At 37.7% G+C, this 23,401-nt stretch overlaps 1 protein-coding gene across 2 annotated transcripts; it reads right to left on the minus strand.

Annotated features, from left to right (window-relative positions):
- Positions 1-4,558: 4,558 nt before the first annotated feature.
- Positions 4,559-23,209, minus strand: cep170ab (centrosomal protein 170Ab). 2 transcript variants are annotated; one of them, XM_058780274.1, is made up of 19 exons: positions 23,083-23,209; positions 20,613-20,768; positions 20,085-20,174; positions 19,907-19,988; positions 19,659-19,714; positions 19,014-19,167; positions 18,803-18,940; positions 17,006-17,479; positions 15,169-15,554; positions 14,902-15,030; positions 14,567-14,702; positions 13,115-14,485; positions 12,777-13,020; positions 10,368-10,473; positions 9,834-9,971; positions 9,507-9,595; positions 9,101-9,194; positions 8,153-8,204; positions 4,559-6,951 (listed from the first exon to the last, which is right to left on the minus strand). In XM_058780274.1, the coding sequence occupies exons 2-19, from the start codon at positions 20,715-20,717 to the stop codon at positions 6,713-6,715; spliced, it is 4,083 nt and encodes a 1,360-aa protein (XP_058636257.1). In that variant the 5' UTR covers positions 20,718-20,768; positions 23,083-23,209; the 3' UTR covers positions 4,559-6,712. The 2 variants fall into 2 exon arrangements, with proteins under 2 accessions (XP_058636257.1, XP_058636258.1); XM_058780275.1 differs by lacking the exon at positions 23,083-23,209 and adding an exon at positions 22,602-23,034.
- Positions 23,210-23,401: the final 192 nt, after the last annotated feature.

Here is a 23,401-nt window from a genome sequence, read left to right on the forward strand (position 1 = left end):
TAGACACCATGTTTCCATTAAAACCAATACAATTCCCATTATAACCAGTAAATCCATTACATTTTCTATTGTGTTTTGGGCAGGGTTCTATTGTTTTTTTTGTTTGTTTTTTCCAGCAGGGACGTGACCGTGGCACGTTTTTATTACGTTGGTACAGGCACGTATTGCAGCGTTTTTATTATGATGATTAATTATGATTTAAGTTTTGCGGTCGTATAGAATTTAAATATCCAGTGAGTGTCGCTAAAGATTAATGCTCTATCATGTTGGAAATGTCCCCTATACCAAACCTAAACCTGCCCAATAGTGATAACAAAAGCAAAAGTAATATAAAAACGGATTCGCTGCTGCAGCCATGCTATTTTAACTTCCTTCTGCGGAAGAACCGTTTTGATGAACCGTAGTTTCACGGGATTCGTTCTGGAACTTTTCAACGCCGTATCGCGTGAGCTACCGAGTAAACTTACTGAATTAGAAAACTCATACATATGAAGCTGTATATGTGACATACATGTGAAATGTATGTAGAGGCATGTATTTCCAATGAGCCTAGGTTGCAACTAGTCTAATTTAAAATTGCAGCCTATTTATAGTGATAATAATAAAATAATTATAATATAAACAATTTAAAATAATTAATAATAATAAAAATGATTCATAATCAGAATCTATATAATAAAATAATATTTTGTCATTGCATATATTTCATGTTGAACATGAAAATGTATGTTGTCATAGAGAGATAGTTGTCAATGGAGATTTGTGGACACAGTTAACTTTTTATAATTGTAGCTTTAAAAAAGATTGTTTTTACTTTAAAGTAAAATGGTTAGACCTTTGAGGCTTAATGATCCACTCTGTATAGGGAAGATAGGTCCTCAGTGGTATGTGGTTTTGCATGTTTGCTGGTGTACGTATTATTTAATTTTATTGAATAATTCCATATCACATTACAGACGTTTTCATTATTTTCCATTACCTATAGGTCAACTGAGTGGAATCATTCAATATGAATTGATTTTTTATTACTATTATGACATCCTTTTAATTTAAATATTTGCCTATATGGATATTCATATCTTTCAGATCTATTTTATTTTGACAGGTACTTGATTAAATTGTCAAAATGAATAAAATGCTGAATTATACAATGTAACCTTTAAATAAATAAATCAATTATGATATTATATGTATTTCTACATTACATATATTTACATCATCCTGTACATGTTAAAGTCATTTCTAAATATGTTGTATTTAAAAAGTAAATGCATATTGGGGCTTTTTTTTTTTTTTTTTTTTGCATTTTTTGCATTTTTTGTGCAAGTAACATTTCTATAAAAGTAGTTTGAATCTCATATAATTCCACCATACACAAACCCTGGGTTACAGTAAGCGGTTGTGTATACATAAAATGATAGATAGATAGATAGATAGATAGATAGATAGATAGATAGATAGATAGATAGATAGATAGATAGATAGATAGATAGATAGATAGATCCTTGAGCTTCTAGAGAGTCTAGTGAGATTGATTTATAAGCAGCTAGACTTCATTAAAAATCAGAAAGTGTTTTGGCATCACTCATGCTACAGGCTGCACCATTACAAGCCAAACATGAACATGTTCTTTCAACTCATCTCCAAAAACCTAAACTTAAGACTGCTTCTAACATTAACATTAACGTAACATTAAGACTGAAAATGTTAGTGAATGAATTTCAGTTGTATAGACAATATATTCTCCACATAGACACACAGACCTGCCCACTGCACCCTGTTCAGGACAGTGTGTGCTGTGTGTGCCTTTATGGTTACAGGTGGAGGGTTTCTGTGCTGAGGGGAAAAGGGCAGCAGTCAGCAGTTACTGTCAATATCAGCGGTCAGTCGTTAAAGGTCAGCCTTACCCGTTCCAATCTATCTCTTCTTTTAAGCCAGATCATAGCAGAGTAGTCCTGCTGCTGGACGCCGCTGAAGATGATGTTACCCTGCCGGGCGAGAGGCGTGGAGAAGAACCCTGTTTCGGGTGGAGCCTTCATCACTGGACCCTCTGAAACAAATCTCCTATCTTGCATTTTTCCTCTTCGTCAAGTATCCAAATACTCCTACCTTCTCTCCATAAGATGTTCACCCCAAGTAGTTCGGTCCCCGAGGAAAAGACTCTAAGCCAGTGCTAGCAGCAAACGCTGTTGGAGTCTGTGCTAGACTGAGCCGTGTCTTGCAGAGAGCCTGATTTCTTTGGATTTCATCCACACACAAGCAGAAAGGGGTCTCCCTGTCCTGTTGGGAGGGGCTGGCAAAGTCTGGGTGGGCATAGTGACTGAGAAAGTGTGTGGGAGTGGATGCATAGACCCCACATCCTGCACCTGGTACCCTCCCCTCCACTCAGTGCGTTCGTGGTGCTCTGATGCATGACTGTGAGTCCAACACACTCACTCGCAAGTAAAAGCATCAGTGCATATTAAGTCAGAAGTGCTGCGGGCAAACTCAATAAAGTATTCATTTGACATCACCCAGAAGTTCACAGCCGTCTGCCTGTGTGCTGCACACTCATTCAAAAAACAAATACCCATCCGTATTATTGGGTGATGAGAGGAAATGATTTTGTAATAAAACTCTACACTGGAGGAAGCAGTTGTGATTGCTTTTGATTGCTTCATATTTCCTCATTTGTTTCATGCGCATTTCTCCCCGGTGATCAATGAAGTACTTCAATCTATTATGATCCTTGAGATAAGCAATATGTCAATGCAATACTAATGAAACTCATAATGTAAGCAGCAGTCGTGTTGTGAAGCAGAGTCCATCAATAGAAACAGATAAAAACAAACAACACTGACAAAAATTTGTGTATGGACAATTTTCACTCAGAAACTGCCAGAAGATTTCACACATAATTACAAAGAAACGACAACATTGAAAACATATAGTAAATTTTGAAGTTTGTGGTAAAATGTACTCCAATAACTATATAACAATAACTTGAAAACTCATTTTGTACCACTGATAGAAAAGACCAAGACTGTTTCTAGAATCATAAAAAGTAGTGTAGACATCTAGAAATTGATTTTTGTAGTATTTATCATTCAGGCCTTAAAACAACTGTATTTAAGTTCTCCCCTTGAAATATGAGTTTCAAAATCATTCAGGTGGTACACTTACTTTTAATGAAGTGAATGGCTTCACTTTCTTTCATTAGCTCCTGCAAAAACGTTCTGAGAGTTCCAAGTTTGGTGAGCGGGTACGAAATTCCGCGAAAAGTTAGGATTGCTTTACGGCAGCAACAGCTATAGGACAGTCCTATTTTTACGACAATGCATTTCACTTAACTCTAGGGGGCTCCAAAGTCGCAAATATAGACAGAACTACACTCGGTTGCTTTAAAATCAACATCAAGCTACATTCACAACCGATTGAACTTCGATAGTTTGGTGTATTTCTGAGTAAAACAGGACATTCAACAAGCGAAATGTATGGCGGCACAGTAAATTGTGCATTAGAAAATGAATAATAGTTCATTTTCATGTCATGTTTGACTTGAAAAGATAAGATCAGAGCTTATTCCGAATATTTTCTGTGATCTCTGCTTTATACTTAGCTTTCTAACTAATTTCTTCAGGCTGTGGTCTTTCCCACATGCTCTACCATGAATACTAATTCCTCCTCCCTCGGTCCGTTAGCATAATTAAACCAATGACTCAGCACTTTTTTCCCACTCTCTGTTCTCCTGAAACACAATCAGACCCTCAGCAATAACTGCCCATCGACCAAATGCACAGAATATGTAAATGTACTGTCCCTCTGCTCTGTGTAACCGAAATCCTCCGGGAAGACGTGTGTCTTTGTGAGCTGCTGTTTGAATGATTTGTCGTCGTGATTATCAAACACTGCGGAAAAGCTGTTATGTAACAAACATAAAAAAATAAAACATAGGCCTACTCTGCGCAGTCCGTTTTCACACATTTCTCTTTATGAATGTAAAATAAGACTCTATGAGCTACAGTATAAAGGGCTATGCTTTACTCTGAGATATTAGCAAAAAGTCAGTTAACATCCTTTTTTGCTCCAGCACCTTTCTGTCAAATGCAGGGCTAGAACAAAAGAGAGGATTAAGGAGTGCTATATATCAGGACTACATTACCTGAACTAAAGCCTCATGGGATTTTAAACTTAATTTATTTTAATAGTCTTCACAGAGCACGACGTGCAAATCGGTCTTGCCTTATCTGTGAATGTGAAGTGAATGTGTGTGTGTTTATAGGGTCAAGACTAGGATAAAGAGGCCAAGCAGCTTTATGTGCTATCACTTATGCTTTAACCCATTCAAATGTGACTTAGTTTTGAACTATGCATATAGATAAGACAGTTGTCTAATTCATTAATAGGTTCATTATTAAAGTCAATTTATTTCCTTAATGCAACAGTTCCAAGCAAAACAGAAATATATATATATATATACATATACCTGCATGTGTGTGTGTGCAAAATTCTCTAATTAGGAAAAGGTTGAATCTTATATAAATAAATTATGACATATATAAATAAATTATAAAGCGTCCAGGGATATGAAAGTTCTTTATTAAATCAATATTATTAGTTTTACATTCATGTGTAAACACCACTGGTATGAGGCAGACGGAAGCTAAAAGGAGAGAAAAATTACCATGCTACCTACCTAACCAGATGGCCTGCAAAGACATTTGACATAAAATGAGCCGTTTTTCAATCTGTCAAAAGTACCCAGTTCACAACACTCATTTGAACAGGTTGATTCATTGGCATGTGCAAAATAACATGATGTTTAACATCTACATCATCGGATAATGACCTTGATAATGGGCACTTCGTGACATAACAAGCTTGATCGACATCTGGGTAAATCCAGGCCCTCCTATTGGCTATCACATGGCAGAGACAACTTGTGTATTCCTAATTGGTTATTGTATATTCCCATATATGAAGAGGGTATCGGAGGAACATGGCAACTGTTATAAGGACTATAGGTATGCAGTAACATTATAATCTTAGGTAATGAAAGGTATGCAGAGGAATGTTTTACGATTAAGTTTACAAAAAATAATCAAAGTGCTAAAGATCAAATTGAAGGACTGGTCCAAATAACAATGCTTGATTTTTACACTTCACAAATTAGACTGGGTTGTTTCTAAGACTGCAAAAGAAGAAACATTAAAAAATGTATCAAATATAAAGGCCAGTGTAATACACAGTTTAGCTTTGTCTTGACATATCAGTGTTCTCATAAATCACAAATTCACTGCAGCAAAACAACTGCGAAATTGTTTTTTAGATGATCATTTTCGGTTAGTCAACCTCAATGTCTAAAGATCTGATTACACAGCAGGTGTATTTAAATATTTGGCAGAAATTGGCTTTAAATATTTTGAATTAAATATGTAAAATATTGGTTTTTGGTTCACTGCTATGTAAACAGGGTCCAAAAATTTGATCACACTTAGTACCAATGGCAAAATGCCGCCATGGAAATGTTTGCATTATTTTTTATTCAAATATACACTATTATGTTCAAAAGTTTGAGGTCAGTTAGATTTTTTTTTCTGCAAGAAATTAATACTTTTACTAAGCTAGGATGCATTAAATTTATCAAAAATGACAGTAAAGTATCTATTTCAACTAAACACTGTTCTTTTAAACTTTCTATTAATCAAAGAATGCTTAAAAATGTATAACAGTTTTCACAAAAATAATAAGCAGCACAACTGTTTTCAACATTAATATATTAAGAATAAGAAATGTTTCTTGAGAATCAAATCCACACATTGATTTTTTTTTCTGAAGGATCATGTGACACTATAGAAGACTAAATTAATGGCTGCTCAAAATTCAGCTTTGCCGTCAAAGGAATAAATTACTTTTTAAAATATATTACAATAGAAAAGAGTTATTTTATATTCTAATATTTTATATATGTTTTACTGTATTTTCGATCAAATAAATGCAGTCTTAGTGAGCATGCATCTGTCAAAAACATTCAACAATCTTTATGACCCCAAACTTTTGATTGGTATAGTGCCTATTGACAATGGGATTTCACTGCATATTTGTGACAGAGAGCACAGGCCATTGTGTCACTTTGCTTCTTAGTTTAGGTTTAAATATTCCACATATGTGTCTCCACATGGAGTTCTAGAAAAACAAGAACTCTATGCATCCTAGATAAACTTAAGATGGAAAATTCTCCACTGAGGTAAAAGTTGTCTGACACGTTTCTTTAGTACATGGTTTGATTTGAATTACATATTTTGTTGCCGTCCAACTGGTCAATTTAATGCTTGGAGAGTGTTAATTTTGAACCATTTGAATAAGGAGTTTGGCTCAATATGTGACAATACACAGCATGACCTCAGTTTTGAGTAAATCATAGCTCAGCGCTTTCGCATTTCACTTCCTGTTCAACAGTCATGTGCTCAGTATCTTCCATGGGCACATCTACAGTACTGCCGATTATTAAAACGGACACTCACAATAATTAATACTTGTGTGCAGTAATTCTGGCTATGGGGTGTTACAGTTGACTGATATTTCAAAATATTTTCTTTAATTATTGAAAATACGTACAAGGATACATAGAATTTATGAAGCAAACTTTTAAATGCAGTGCCATATAGGAAGTTTTACAGCATACCTCACATTATTCACATAAAAGATCTCAGTGTAAACTGTTCAGAGTAATTTAGCTTTGATCAGCAGTGTTCTGCTCTTTGCTCCTCTCCTGCAGGCCAAGATCTCGTTCTGCGACCTCTGAATAGGCAGAGGGCAGTGCTGCCGTACTGGTGGATACATCCACAGCCTGGTTGCCAGCTGGACCTTGCGAGCCAGGACTAACTCTGTTCTCAGCCATCAGTGGACTGGTCAGACCCAGACTGCTCAGAGCATCCAGTGTGCCATCAGGGTCCACCATTATATCAATCACTGGGGATTGAAAGTTAAAGATAAAGATATTTAGTGAGCATCTTTTCTGATATATAGTCATTTACCAAGACAACTAAGGACAATTAATCATTCAGTCAAATAATCAATAAATATACAAACAACAATCCATGGATTTATACTCCTTGGAACTTTTCAGGATTGAGACTCTCGATGGAGAACAGTATTTAACAGCTTTTAAATTCAAGCACTTTATATGTTTATACTCTAGTGTGCATACAAAAAATAAGCGCAAAACCTAAAGATTGTATCTTTCCTTCCTTGTCCATGTCTTCATAGTAAATCATGTATATAAACTCAAATGCTACATGCTAAAATACTTATTACTTTTAAATTACTGTTTCTCTAAAAGTGTCATTACCATTGCAGATTAACTAGCAGTCAATAAACTACATAAGAAAGTTTTTTTTATTTTTTTTTTAAGAAATTTTAAATTCTAGTTTTAAACATTGCAACTGTTAAAATAGAATGATTTCTGAAGGATCATGTGACACTGAAGATAGGAGTAACAGTTACTAAAAATTCAGTTTTACCATTTTAAAATGTATTCAAACAGAAAACAGTTCTTTCAAATTGTAATATTTCCCAGTATTATTTTTTTACTGTAATTTTAATCAAATAAATTCAGCCTTGGTGGGCAAAAGAGTCTTCTTTCAAAAACAATAATCTTACCCACTCCAAACTTTTGAACGGTAGATTTTAATAATAATAATAATAATAATTTATTTATTAATAAATGTTTTACAGTTAACAAAAACTTAGTGGTTTGGAAATGATGCCAAATAAAGCTCTCTAAAGGCTGGAATAAGCAGAATGACTCAAAATCTGAACAGATTTCAGAACACTAGGCATCATGCACCTGCTGACTTTGTAAATGGTTGCAGAGAAAAACTGGGCAACATTCACAAAAAAATCGAGGATCACACACTAGCAGACTTTCAAGTAAACACTTTCAAATGAGGAAAAGGTTTATTATAGTCTACCTTTATATATATATATATATATATATATATATATTTATTTCAAAAATAGAAAGAAAGAAAAAACACTTTTTCACATCACGCTAGTTCACAAAGTTACATGACGCTAAATACAAAAACATTTTTTTGTTGGGTCTCATGAGGATATTGCATGGCAGACATTAAAAGTATGAACAAGACCAGAACACCTCAGTACTGCTTACCTAGCAGCTGTCGTTCCACTCTCTTCAGATTCTGGAGTATGGAGGAAATCTCCTGAGAGTGATCAAATAAACATGACTCAATAGAAAACCATCAATGGTTGCCAGAACGAACATATAAGGAAATCAACTTTTTAAAACTTTTTATGAACTTTTTTTTTCTTCTTTTTTTTTTTTAGTAATGTAGCTGTAGCTTTTCATTTCAGTTTCATAACACTGAGGTGATTTTGGTTAAAATCATTAAATAAATATTATAGTGGTGTAACTCGAGAATGTTCAATGTTCAGTTGAATGTTCAGTCCAACTACTTAACAGCTTCTTTATTTCAGAGGTTCCAAGAGTTCAGTTCAGGCCAGCCTGCATTACAGCATTAGATTTACTGGCCTGTCACCGAGCAGAGGTGCACCTCAGGCCTAATCTGAACGGTGACAAACCATGAGTCAAAAGCTCAGTCTAATTAAACTGAGACATCCTCAGCTGAAGCGGCTGTGATGTATGAACTCTGAAATCTACCAAAACATCAGGACAGCTTCACCGTCAATGGATGAAAAATCAATGTCGTTCCAAGAAAAACAACAACACCTGTGCAAGTCCTCAGACCTTTACGTTTAAATGGATGTGTAAATGTCTATCTATCTATCTATCTATCTATCTACCTATATGTGTATGTATACATTTTCATTCTATTTATTAGCCTGAATTTGCAACCATGTTACTTGCAACACACTCAATTCAAGAAAAATTATTTTTCTTCTTTAATTTTATTCATTGTACCCAAAACGACTTACAGTGACTTACTTTTATCTAAAACAACAAACGAGAAAGGTAATTCTAAGATAGATTTATGTATCCTATGACCTATTTTTCTTTCATTTTTGGGATTATTTCAAACTAATTAAATATTTTATTTGATGTCCTCAGTTTGATGATCAGTGGCTTCTGCTTTCTCACCTGATTAGAGGTCTTGAGGAGAGGCACCTCATTCTCCGCCTGCAGTTTGCTTTCAATCTCTTCCCACTTTCGGTCTTTGTCTTTGAATAAAATCCTGCATGAACAGTAATAAATCAAAATGTGGCCTTCCAAAAGACCTTCCAGAACTAAAACTATGAATGCTGCACATAATAAAAACATATCAAGTCAAGGTCAAAGATGCAAATTATCATTGTCATAAATATTCCCTGAAGACAATTTTAACTTGCACATAAAATGCATAAAAAATTTAAATCATTAAAATATTTGTAAAAATTATTGCATAATCTTTTTTAAAAATAATTGATGATAGTAAATTAAGGTTACATTCACAGTCTTTATAAAAACTAAAGCTATGCACATTTTGTGGGGTGCAAGAGCAGTGTACCTGATTTTGTTGGCTGTTTTTTCCATGGCCTGTTTGATTTTTGCTGAGAGCTGGAAGACCGATGCCAACAGCAAACTGTCCAGCACACCCTGTGAATACAGAATAAGCAGAGAGTGGCACTTTTGTTATGCTGTCACTGTAAGAAATAAGATACATTAAGAGACAAGTGTCAAGACACCGCTTTCTAATATAACAAAAAAAATAAACACAGCGCCCCCTTGTGGAACATAAGTGACAAAATAAATTGGAGCTTCCACTAACAGATATAATCATGATGTTAACCAACAGGGTACAAGCTGTAAGATTTTTGAGATTCAGAAGATTTACCTCCTCTCTGCTCCAGGTCCTGCGGCGGATGGCGCGGGAATCCTGACTGCTGATAGCACCGCGAGATCTTAGTTCCACACCTCTACCACTGATCTCTGGAGCACTGCCCAGAACATCCTCAAACCCACGGTCCTCAACCTGAGAGAGGCAGCAAGATGATCACTTATATCACTGATTACACACTGTAGTGGTATTTATTTATTTTCAATATTAAAAACGTCAAATATACATCTGAAAATCCAGTGTTTAAACAACGTTTGAATGCACTGCTGCTAAAGCATGTCCACATGCATGCATTATTGTCCTCTATTCTCAAAATAACAGCATTGAATCATGATCTCTTAAACCATCAACATGCCAGCACACATTTAATTAAATATTGAATTAATTCTGTGAACAATGCACAGTATGCAAAACCAAAATTCTTTCATAGCCTTGTCGATATGTATTGATATGGATCTCTTCAGGCACCAAATAATTAAATGGTCCATATAAATATAGAAGGCTCTGGTAATGATGTTGTTGTATTCTCACTGAAGCTGCGGGAGCAGAGGAAGGACTAACGGAGTCAATCTCTCCAGCAACGTCATGGATCTCACGCGCTAACATGGCCAGATCCTTAGCCAGGTCTTGACTGATTCTGTAACAATCAAAAGAATCCAAAGATTAATGATCTATATCAATCATTTACTAGATCAGTTCTTTGTATTATGAGTAAATGTAGATTTTGCCTGTAATACAAAGGTAGTTGCAGTAGCATCACTAAAGGTGAAGAAGCTATTAGTGGTATTTGGAGAGGAGAGAGCAGAACAGGATCAGGAAAGGACCTGCAGTGCTGCTGCACCATATGTCGGATCGCTGCCCACAAGGCTACAGATCTGATACAAGCTATTAGTTTGAGTTTGAATCAGCTGAAGTTGATCCAACATACACTGCTGTTCAAAAGTTTGGGGTTAATAAGATTTTTTTTTGGTAACACTTTGCAAAAGGGTTTATTAGGTAATGCTAATTATTGCAACGATAATTAACTAACAATGAGCAATACAACTGTTACAGTATTTATTCATCTTTCTTAACATTAATTAAAAAAGTACAACTGTTCATTCATGTTAGCTCAGGTCCATTAATTAAAATCAACAAGACAAAACTTTGGATTTGAATAATGTATAAGTAAATGTTGCAGTTAATATGAACTGAGATTAATAAATACTTTGCCAGTATTTTTCATTGTTAATTCATTCAACTAATGTAGTTCACTAATGTTAACTAATGTAACCTTAAAGTGTTACCAATTTTTTAAAGACATTAAAAGCAAAGATGTGTTAAATTGTGTGACAAAAGTGACAGCAAAAACGTTTATAATGTTAAAAACATTTCTATTTCAAATAAATGCTTTCTAATCATCTAATAATCCTGATAAAAATGTATCACTGTTTCCACAAAAATATTAAAGGTGCCATAGAATGGAAAACTGTATTTACCTTGGCATAGTTTAATAATAAGCTTTCTGTACATGGAAATGACATACCGTGAGCCCCAAACACCATTGTTTCCTCCTTCTTATGTAAATATCGTGAATAAAAAAGACCACTGAAAAATAGGCGAATCAGAACATAACACTGACTGTGACGTAACAGTCGGGATCACTAATAGTTACGCCCCCAACATTTGCATATACCCAACCATATTCTAGGCCAGCCGCCAGCCGCCAGCCGCACAATCAGAAGTTCTGTAGGTAACGTTATTGTGAAGAAACAAGCGAGGACAACAGCGAAAATGGCAGATCATAGAAATAAATGTTATGTTCCAGGCTGTGCAGGGGATGTGAAGTGCAGGGATGGGTTGGTGTCTGTATTCAGAAAGGCACGGAAAGCAAATAACACGTTCTAATAAAATAATGCGAGCCACTAAAGGGACATGGTTAGCTACATTGCAGAACATAAGATTTCACATAAACAGAGTAAGGAGAGATGACTGAGGATGATGGCTTGATGATTTGCAGATCCTGAGCACCACTGACAAGCATCTGATCTTGTCAAATGTGTGGTAATTACTGCCGCTCCATAGTATAAACAGAGTTCGTGCAATCGCGAATCTCGAAAGCGAAAAGTGAAAGTAAAAAGCGATCATGCATTTGAAAGCGGTTTCAGTGCCCAGCATATTAATAGTGGCTCCCTGATGCCCGCATTTTATATACAGTATAATTACCTGACGATATAACTGCGAGAGAAAGTATTGAAATATATATTTTCCTCCCTGTGTTTCCTTCCTTTGGGCTACTGAAATGAGCCGTACTGTGAAACAGCCAATCAGAGCAGAGCTGAACATTATTATTCATGACCCTTCCAAATGAGCCAATAACAGACCATTTCATTCTAGGGAGAAATCCTAGGGTTGTAAATGCACATGTAAAACCATTTCTGGTTTTCATTTGCCCTTACCTAAGCCACACACCTTCTATGTAGATATCAGAGAACAATTTAAAATATTGTATCAATGCATTCTATGGCAGCACAACCAAGACACCAAAATGAGAACCAAATCAGCATTAGAATGATTTATGAATGATCGTGTGATACTGAAGAATGATTTATGAATTATCATGTGATACTGAAGACTTGAGTAACGGCTGCTGAAAATTCCATTTTAAAATATGTTAAAATAAAAAAAATAGTTATTTTAAATTGTAATAATATTTTACAACTGCCGTTACTGTATTTTCAATAAATGCAGCCTTGGTGCGCATTAGAAACTTCTTTCCAAAACATGACAAATCTTACTGACCCCAAAAGTTTTTTTTTAATAAACAGGCAATTGAACAAATCACTTTTTATGTAGGCCTATCATTGTATTTGAAGCTAGTTCTAGCTTCATCTTAGCTTATCAAATTTTTGTGGTTTGTAGCTATTTTTGAGTAGCTTGCCCAGCACTTGCTGTTATTACCTGGCAATTTCCTCACTGTGGGCGGTCCAATCTCTCATGTAATCATCCTGTTCTCTGCTAGACTGGTGTCGTAACATGGAGATCCCTCCAGGGCTGGGTGTTGCAGGGGCTGAACCCCCTAGCTGTGTCACCCGTGGAGCCATTGGACGCAGGCGAGTGTGTTGAGTGGGGTGACGGTTGGATCCATACTCATCCTCTGAGGTAGAAGCGTATTCGATAGGTACCCTGCGCCACCTTCCACCAGCTATAAGGAAGACGTATAACAGAACAAGATTGTTTAATTTGAAACATTTTCAGCCAATTATCCTTTCTAGTACATTTTTACCCAAAAGTCTGACCTGCAGGTGTACTTTGAACATATGGAGTACCAGGACACTTATCGGGCAGTTTGGAAGCACTATTAGCTCTTGCTCTGGGGACTGCAACAGAGGAAGAGGACGCTGTAGAGCGGAGACCAAGCCGTAGTGCACTCTCTGGGGCAGGGCGTGGGACGAAGCCCCTAATCTTGCCTGATGTAGCCTCTGAGTCACTCCGAGCTGAAGGAGAGCCCACTCGTGGCCTCCGTGGCTGGGCAAGGGCTTCAATTCGAGAGAGGGTCCTGCGCCCAGCTGAAGGCCTCGATGCAGAACTGGCAGTAGAGGCCTCTGAAGCAACAGACATACGATCGACATCAGCGAGGTCGGTGTCAGAAGCTTCGCCCAGTCGTGCACGGCGAAGAAGGGAAGCACGTGTGGGTCTGGGTCGTGGAAGAGTGGTTGGTTTAGAGCTGGCAGGTGCAGGAGCTACAGTAGTCTTTGCTCCTCTGGTTTTGCCACTTGTTGTCTCTGCCTTAGAGCTGGTATTACCCCGGCCCTGAGGTCGTTTCACCGAAGCGTCCTGGGTAAGAGAAGAGCTCAAGTCATCGTCTGTCAGGTCAAGAGACGTCCAAGCCCTGGAACTAGAGGTTTGAGCTTTGCCTTTTCTTTCTGTGGCGCTGGTGTTTTTATTGGTTGTTTCACGGCCCGGACCTCCGGCTGATCGTTTCCTTTGGGCTGTCTTACGCCCTCCTTCGCCTCCGGCTTGGCTGACCGTACTTGTCGTATCAATGTCAGATTCAGGTGATACAGACCCCTCCAGGGAGTAGCTCAGTGGATCTGCTAGGTCTGATAAAGTGGTTTCCAGAAAAGCAGCCACAGCCTCTGAGTCTTTTAGCATGGTGGCAGCATCAATTCCCTCATTGATGACTCCCATTTCCCTGGGCTGGGTTGAGGCACTGGGCCCATCGATGCAAGGTATGAGCTCTAGGGGAACATTAGCACTCGGCCGCTCCACTGTAAAGCTCTCTTGCCTCAGTAGCGGCTTCCCTGTCTTCTCTCTGTCCTCATCTGCTTTCTTTCGTCTCCCATCATCTTGTTTCTTCTCGATATGTCTAGCTTGAGCTCCTTGTTGACCAGCTTTACTTGGGATTCTGGGGGGAGTTGGCTTGTTCACTTTGGACCGATCTATGTCTGTGCTCGCTGAGGTCATTCCTGAAACTCTTTGCCCCATTTTAGAGATTCTATTGAGCTGATCTACTTTCTCCTGAAGTTCTAGATCCTGTTTCTCTGCTGAAGGGACTTTCTGCCTTGATTGGCTCCGTGTGCCCTCAGGAGCAAGTGGATCCATAGCAGAGTCTTCAGAGGGGAGCTGTGGGAGGGTCCTTCTTTTACGTTCAGATGCACTTATATCAGCTGTTGAAACAAAAGAAAGTCTGTCAAAATCTAACTGTAATACAAAACCAAAGTGTTTTAGATGTTTGACAGCCCTTAAACCTTTTTCATCTGAGGAAAGCATGGTGGGTTCAGCCCCAGATCCCTCAGGATCAGTCCGTATATGACTTGCAGCTAGACTAGCCCACTGTGAGACCCACCTTGGACCTCCTACTACAACCAAGTCATCTGGTAGCACCTTAAAATAAGAATGGACAGCAAATGTAATTTTTTATTTTTTATTTTAATCTGAGAAAAAAATGATTGAGACAACTTAGAAAGCTTTGTTGTTCCAAGAAGACTACTTGTGTCTTTTGAAACAGATATCGATGACAGTTACAGAATATCTTCAAGGATTTTATAATGTCTTCAGAAAAGTCCAGTTATTACTGATGTACCTCTGCACCGACATAACCAGCTTGTCTGGTTTCCATTGCTCCAGATCTTGGACAGATGGTTCCTCTATCTCTCTGGTGTTTTGGAAAACGCAGTTTAGTCAGGGCTTGGTTATCCTCCACCCCAAAAACCTAAAACATTGCACACAGCATCATTATTGCATATCAGCAACTGACTGAATGCTGTTTTAAAAAGGATTACAAGTCTTATCACTTTTGACATCTTCAAGCATAAAAGAAAACATAATTTCTAAGCTTCTGCAGGTCTACCTTATCAATCATACGCCTGGCCTCTTCCTCCTCAGCATTGCCATTTTCCAGCTCAATGGTGTAGGTCCCTCTATCGCTTTGGTCATCTATATGTCCCCTATTTGGAGTCTCTTGAGACCCAGTGCTTTGCTCTTTGGGCACGTTGGCTTTCTGTGGCGAAGAACGGTGAGCTCTTTTGCCAACTTCACCCCCTACTGGTGCCATCTTTTTAGCTGCAGATGATGGTTTGTGCTGGAAGAGATCTTCCCTCCCACAGAAAGGCCCTTCTGTCCTCTGCACGCCCTGCCTTCCTCGGTAAAGCTCCTGCAGGAACGCCCTCCGGCTACTGACCTGCTCTCCCAGTGCATTCTCTGAGTCACTCTGTGTGCCATCCTCATGTTTACTGCCTGAAAAGAGGAAGAGAAACATACAGAAGGATGGTCGAAAGCACGTGACCAATCGCTTGTGACTGCAGGCAATGGCATCTAGAAGGCATTTCGTCATTCATAGGTCAAAGATATTCCTCTCATTTTTTGTCAGAATCTATTAATTTATTCAAAAACACACAAAAATGCAATTCTTTCATGCAATAAATTATTCCTCATTTCTGAACAAAAATTTATTTATCTTTTTAAAGGGTGTCATTTAGTAAAAAAAAAAAAAAACTGTAAAGTGACACAACTGTCCTGATATTGATAAAGAATGCTTCATAAAAATTAAAATAAAATAAAAATAAGTAAGGAAGTAAGTTGTTTTTATTATTTTTTAGGAAAAACAAAACTGTTAGACTATTAACTACTGTACAGAGGACACCTGCAGACCTTCGTGGCTCTGTGTTAAAGTCACATAAAGTGACACATTTCAGTCTCTTAAAATATAAAGAAATAATATCCGTGACATTTATGGTAAAATTGCGGCAGCCGTGGTTAAACTTTACCATAAAAAATATGGTAGCAACATTTTAGGTTTTACAGACTTAACTTAAAATCACATTTAAAAAACAGTATTTCATTTACTGATATAATATTAATATACCAACGTACTGAAGTACCAAACCCTATTTTGTACCAATGCAATACACTGACAACCACCAAAAGAAGGCAGTGATGATAAAGTCACATGATAAATCAAAGCTCATCACAAGCAGCTCTTTTACAAGCTGAGAAGGGAAATATTTATATATAGAAGGTGCACAGTGTCATTCTGAATGACTCATTCACACAAATACTAAACACCATCATGGTGAAATAATGAAATAAACATGCATTTAACGACATTAGATGTAAGATAAAAACCTAATAGTACACAGCTGATAAGAAAAAACTAAGGGGAAAGTTATTTCGACGGAAAAACATCAAATATGTCATGCAGGAAATTGTGGGAATGTCAGTTTATGGTTTTTCACTGTAAATTATACAATGACTTCCTTTTCACTTCCAAAAACTGTTTTAACAGTATCTTGCTGTAAAATTACATTAAATATAATTACAGTTATTCACTACAGAAACTTACTGTTAACCAATTAATAGGTTTTTACTGTAGCATTTTTACAGTCTTTTTACAATCATTTTTTTACAGAGTATCAGATCATTTGACTTTTTTTAATGACAAGACAAGGTTATTTCCAGTTGTAAAATGTCATGTGGTGCAACTCATCAGACAAGGTAATGATATTTATGTTATAAATTGGTATTATGTATTATATTATACATTATGTTACATATTATATTTAAAATTTATCATATTTGATGAAATATGTGTTTTAAAACATCTAAATACTTTTATTATTAATTTCTCACCCTTATACACAGCATCATACAAATAGACTCAACAGTAACTCCTCACTCCTTCACCTTACCTCTAAGACTCCTCAGCTGAACCGGCACATCACTCTTCACGCTGTCTCCATCATCCTCAGCAACGGATTCCGAGCGAGCCAGTGGCAGCTCATTCTGTGCCAGCCAGTCTGCCACCTTTACCTCCGCTGCCACCATGGCAGCCTGCAAGGCACTCAGCTCCTCCCCTGCCCCCGATTTCGGCCGCTGTCGATGGTCTTGAGATCCCTTTGAATTTCGCTCTTTGCCCTTCCCCGAAGCCATTGTGTCAAACTCTATAGTGAAGGAGGCATGTCCATGTGCTCCGCCCTCTGACGCAGGGATTGTGGAAGCTGAGGCAACTGCCTCTAAACTAGTAGGAAGGCTTTCGCCAGTGTCTCCCCCTACTGGAGGAGTCTCCTTACAGGGGATCTCAAAGTAGCTTGGTTCCTGGGTCCCTAAATTCTGCATTGTAGATCCTGGCCCTACCTGCGGCTTTGTTGCAGTGTCCTTATGGCCTGCATGAACGCATAGTAAAATCAAATTCATGAAATCTGACCAAATGAACTTGACAACAATGTACACTCTTTTAGAAAAAAGGTACAAATGCTGTCACTAAGCCAGTACCTTTTCAAATGGTGCACCTTTGTGCCATATGTCCCCCTAAAAGGTGCATATTAGTACATTACAGGTACATATTAGTACCTCAAGTGCACATTATTATGTTAAAGTGTTAGTTCACCCAAAAATGAAAATTGGCCTGTGTTTTACTCACCCTCGAGGCATCCTAGGTGTATATGACTTTATTCTCTCAGACTAATCCAATCGGAGTAATATTAAAAATTGCCCTGCCACTTCTAAGCTCTATCATTGCAGTCGGCGGGTGTTTCTGTTCCACAGTCCAAGAGATGTTAAATAAATCGTGTGCATCCACAATAAATGTGCCTCATATGACTCCGGGACATGAATAAAGGCCTCCTGTAGCGAATCCACGCGTTTTTGTAAGAAAAATATCCATATTTCAAACGTAATAAACACTTTTCTCTCACTTCTGCTGACTGTGGTACGCGGGAGCCATTCTGGGCAGATGACGTAGAACGTATGCGTCGCGCACCTCTGAGATAGTCTGAGATAGTTTGTACTTCTAATCCGTGACCGGCATTTTGTTTTTTTCTCTCTCTCCGCGTTGGTCACTAATCATGCAACGCCGACGTCCTACGTCATCCGACCGGAGCGGCTTCCGCGTACCACAGTCAGCAGAAGTGAGAGAAAAGTGGACTTTCTACAGGAGGCCTTTATTCACGTCCGGGAGCCGTGTGAGGCACGTTTTATTGTGGATGCGGGCGCTTTATTTAACATCTTCTGGACTGTGGAACAGAAACACCCGCCGACTGCAATGATAGAGCTTAGAAGTGCCAGGACAATTTTTAATGTAACTCCGATTGGATTCGTCTGAAATAAGTCAAGTCAAGTCAAGTCAAGTCACCTTTATTTATATAGCGCTTTTAACAGTACAGATTGTGTCAAAGCACTACACAGTATCAAATTGGAGGATAGAGTGTGTCAGTAATGTACAAGATTAAACACTCAATTTTCAGTTAAAGGCATTTCATTATTGAATTCAGAGATGTCATTGTCTAGCTCAGTTTAGTTTAAATAGTATATGTGCAATCAAATCGACGATAATCGCTCAAAATTAAGTAAGTCATATACATCTAGGAGTAAAACACAGGATAATTTTTTATTTCTGGGTGAACTAACCCTTTAATACTACATAGTAGCTTTTAAAAGGGTACCAGACCAGTGACACCTTTTGTCCCTTCTTTGAGAGTGTATCTTACCTGCTTCACATCTAGCTTGTTTTTGCTCAGAGGCCTTTGCATCGTGCTTCCCAGAATTTTCATCATCTGCGTCCCCGTCACCCCACCAAGATGGCTGTCCATAAAGAGGGGTTCCTCTGTGGACCACAGCTATGTCTCCTGTTGAAATTTTGAGTTTGATAAGCTACGTGTAACTATTTGTGAACTCACATACAACCCATCTTCTACTCACCTGGCACTTTCTCTTCTGGTTTTGGTGGTGGTTCTGAAGGTCTAGCCTCAGCATCTTTTCCTCCCTCTGCCCCTTTGACCTCTGGGCTTTTAGTAGTTTCCCCTGATGGCGAAGGCTTCTTGGTTAGCTGAAGCTGACTGGTGAACTTTTCGTGCTGTCCATGAAGGTGAAAGTAAGGAAGTCAAGACAGAATATTAGATACTGTCCTATAGGCCTGACTCATATTAATCACAATTTGACAGAGATTATATCAAGCCTTGAGTCTGTAAAATGTTTTTGAAATAAATCTTATATGCTCACCAAGGCTGTATTAATTTGATAAGATACAGTCAAAACATTAATATTGTGAAATATTATTACAATTTAAAATAACTATTTTGCATTTTAATATATTTTAAAATGCAATTTATTCTTTTGATGGCAAAGATAAATCTCAGCATTATTGCTCCAGTCTTCAGTGTCACATGAAGTGTCACAAAACCCCCCTCCCAGCATTTATTTAAAATAAAAAAGTTTTTGAATATTATAAATGTCTTAATGTCACTTTGGAACAGTTTAATGCATCATTGCAGAATGAAAGCTATTAATTTCTTTAACTTAAACCTCAAATTTTTGAATGCTTCTGTATTACTGCATTTTTATTACCTTCAGTGCTTCCTCTGGAACATGTAACTCCCCACGCACAACGGTAAATAGGTTGGTATGTAAGTTGGGTTAAGGAGAAAACAATGTATACAGTATATAGAAATGCAAATGCATCAATATAATTGGCCCAACCATTATTACACAGTACACTATATAGGCTACTTTTGTCTTTGCATAGCCAATATGTTATATTGTGTAACAAATCAAACCAAACAATCAAAATGTGATTTATTTCGCACATGAAAGGATATCATAGCCAAACCGTAGCTTGTCACCCATTTTCAAAGTAATATACTGCTGTTCCTGTATACGTACATCATTAACAAATGTCTACAGAAGAGAAAAGGAGGTCAGCTTTCACCATATGTTTCCATCACACCAGCGAAGACAAAATGAATATCTATTATGAATGGACACATTTCTCACCCCATTCAAGCTTCCCAGGTCTTTAACTTTATGTTCATCCGTAGCTACTTCATAATTGATGACAGCATGCTGTTTGTCTACACTACGAGACTGGAATTTAAAGAAAAGATAACACATTATGGGAATAAATAATATACTGTATAACAGATTCATGGATGCTGGTTGTAGGTGAAGGTGGGCTGGAGGAAATTATGTTTGAATTCTGAGTCTAAAATAAATGATCACTTAACTTGTTTGGCATCAGTTTTCTCATAAATTAAAGAAAAAACTGTTTTAGTAACAAGATTGATTGGGAGTGCATGACACATTTGACTGGTTTGCCTACTTTTCATGGTATGTTCATTTTATCTTAGATAATGTGATATGTTAGATAAAAGCTTCAGAACACAAAAGTCATGGGTGACACCAAAGTGTACCCTGTTTGAGGAATATATGCACAGTTATGGATCCAGGGAGAGCTGACTCTAACTTTGAAAGGACAATGACATGATTCTCCTGCTTGTGTATGAGTAACAGTGATCAAGTTACCTGTAGCATAAGCTCACAGTCGTCCCGTCCCACGAAGATCATTTCCCGGGGAAGGCGGTGCCTTGTTCCCCCACCACTCACCAAAAACCAGGATGTCAAACTCATCTTGACTTAACCAGGCCTCCTCTTTTCCTCCTGATCTCTCTTTAGGTCATTCTGTTGACAGGTCATAGAATAACCGTTGCCAACATTGACCAGTAAATGAATTAGACAAGCTCAACTCAACTTGCGTTAGGTGAATATAGAGGAAATAAAGTAATGTACACTATATTGCCAAAAGTATTGGGTCACCCCCATCTAATGAACAGGTTTGACTACTTTAGTAATTTCCATGAGTACAAATCTTAATGTTTAAGCATATAATGATATTCTAGGGAATTGTGTGCTTCTAATTTTAAAGCAACAGTTTGGACAGGACCCTTTTCTGTTCTAACATGACAATGCCTCTGTGTATAAGGCAAGGTTCAAAAAGAAATGATTGATTTAGTCAGTGTGGAAGAACTTGACTGGTCTGCAGAAAGCCAAGTCCTAATCTGTTTGGTGTTTGGTAAAAAAAACTCTTTATCAAACACCAATGACTTGTCCATACACTATATGGACAAACGTATTGGGACACCCCCTTCTTTAGAACAGAAAAAGGCACTTCCAAAACTGTGGCAACAAAGATGGAAACATAATTCATGTATTTAAAAATTGTATTTCCATCTCTGTTGCAACCGTTTTGGAAGTGTCTAAAATGACTGTACCCATATGTACAAGTCATTGGTGTTTGGTAAAGAGTTTTTGGCTCAAGATCTGCATTTAAAGTCACACCAGAGGTGTTCAGCTTGGATTAGGACTTGGCTTTCTGCAGACCAGTCAAGTTCTTCCACACTGACTAAATCAATCATTTCTTTTTGAACCTTGCCTTATACACAGAGGCATTGTCATGTTAGAATAGAAAAGGGTCCTGTCCAAACTGTTGCTTTCAAATTAGAAGCACACAATTGCCTAGAATATCATTATATGCTTATACATTAAGATTTGTACTCATGGAAATTACTAAAGTAGTCAAACCTGTTCATTAGAAGGGGCTGACCCAATACTTTTGGCAATATAGTGTATCTACTGTACAACACCAACACCATCAACTACATATGAGCCTAGTCTTAACTATAAGACAATAATGGAACCATACATAAGTTTGTTTTATTTAAAGAGTAGTCTATGAGGCTAAATACACCCCGTGGAAGTGAATTCCTCCGTTCCTGAAAAAAATTGGATAATTTATTGCCCAGCACCAGACAAGCAGCTGACTCCTCTAACAACTTAAACAATGCACCTCTCTCTTCTTTATGGCTTTAAATATTTTGAGCAATTATAAATGTGCCTTTCAACCAGTGAAGGGGAATGAAGAGAAACTAAAATTAGTGGTGCTTACCTAAACCCAATAACAACGTGCTTAGTAACAAAACCACCCCGAGAATCATTTTCCCAAACGATATTTCAGCAATCACATCACCTGTTGTTTATCTAGAATCAAAACGTTGGGAATGGAACTTGTTATGAAACTGCAGTTGAATTAGCCTACTTTCCACAGAATTCTAATTCAACTTCCTGTTGGATGAGGCCGGTTCAATTTAAATTCCAAAATCATGTTTTGAAAGGGAGCCACCAATAGCCTACTGCAGGCTGACCAACCCTGGGACACTGCATAGTGAAAAGTGATATGACCCAATATGACTGTATCAATCCACAAGGGACAAATAAGTGAGCATGTCAAGAAGATGATGCATCAGAAAAATTAGACCAATTATCAATACATTTTCATTACATATTCCCGTTGCTGTAATGACAGAACTTCCATTCTCATTTCTGTAATGCTAAAAATGTATAAATAAATATAAAATATAAATATCACATAAAAAAGCTTCGTACGTCTGATTTTCTTTTATTGAAATGTAGCGTGGTTTTTTAGCCTTTGAGCGTAAATATTTAGGTTAGAATCACCTTATATGCATATGTGCACCATCATCATCATCATCATCTAAAGAAGCAGCGCATCGTTTGCGTGTGAGCGGAGCGTCAGTCTCCGCCTCTGTCTTCAAGTATTGGCCTTGTTCTGCACCGGTAATGACAGATCTGATGTTTATTCTAAGAGACAGTCCCTCCCCATACACCCAGCGCATATTTTAATATACGCTTCTCATAACGGTGCGCTTTTATTTACACTATAACGCTCGTGAAGAGAGGTAGCCCATATATCGACGCAAGTATAGGCCTAAATATTTTTAAATAAGCGTGCTGCTCTTTTCATCACGCATCAGACGCCGTTAGAGACCTCAGTCCGTAATAGGCCGGATCGCTCGCCTCTAAAGCTCATGACAGCCAATTACTCATTTCCATCATGCAAAATATTTGCTCTTAAAATTAAAACCGTATATGTTCATTAAAATTGTGGTTAGTGTATAAAACACGGTGCATCACTTACCTAATAAATCCCAATGTATTTATTCCATAAATGACATCCGTCTGCTCTTGTGCGCGGAGCAGCGCTGCTCTGCCCATCCCAGTCTGAGGTGCAGCTGCGCGTCTTGACGCACGGTGGCGCTGCGGTGTCAAGAAAGAACAAGATGACAAGCGCTCCTTGTGGTCAGCATGGATGATTTTAATCATATGGTTATGCTCACTTGTGTGTATGCGTTTGTCAGTGTTTAGACATAAGAAATTCATGCAGAATTATAGACGGATGTTTTATTATTTCAACAATTTTTCAATGTATTATAAACAAGACCTAGAGACTTGAATAA

Source organism: Onychostoma macrolepis, chromosome 06 (assembly GCF_012432095.1).
Source record: "Onychostoma macrolepis isolate SWU-2019 chromosome 06, ASM1243209v1, whole genome shotgun sequence".
Classification (NCBI taxonomy): domain Eukaryota; kingdom Metazoa; phylum Chordata; class Actinopteri; order Cypriniformes; family Cyprinidae; genus Onychostoma; species Onychostoma macrolepis.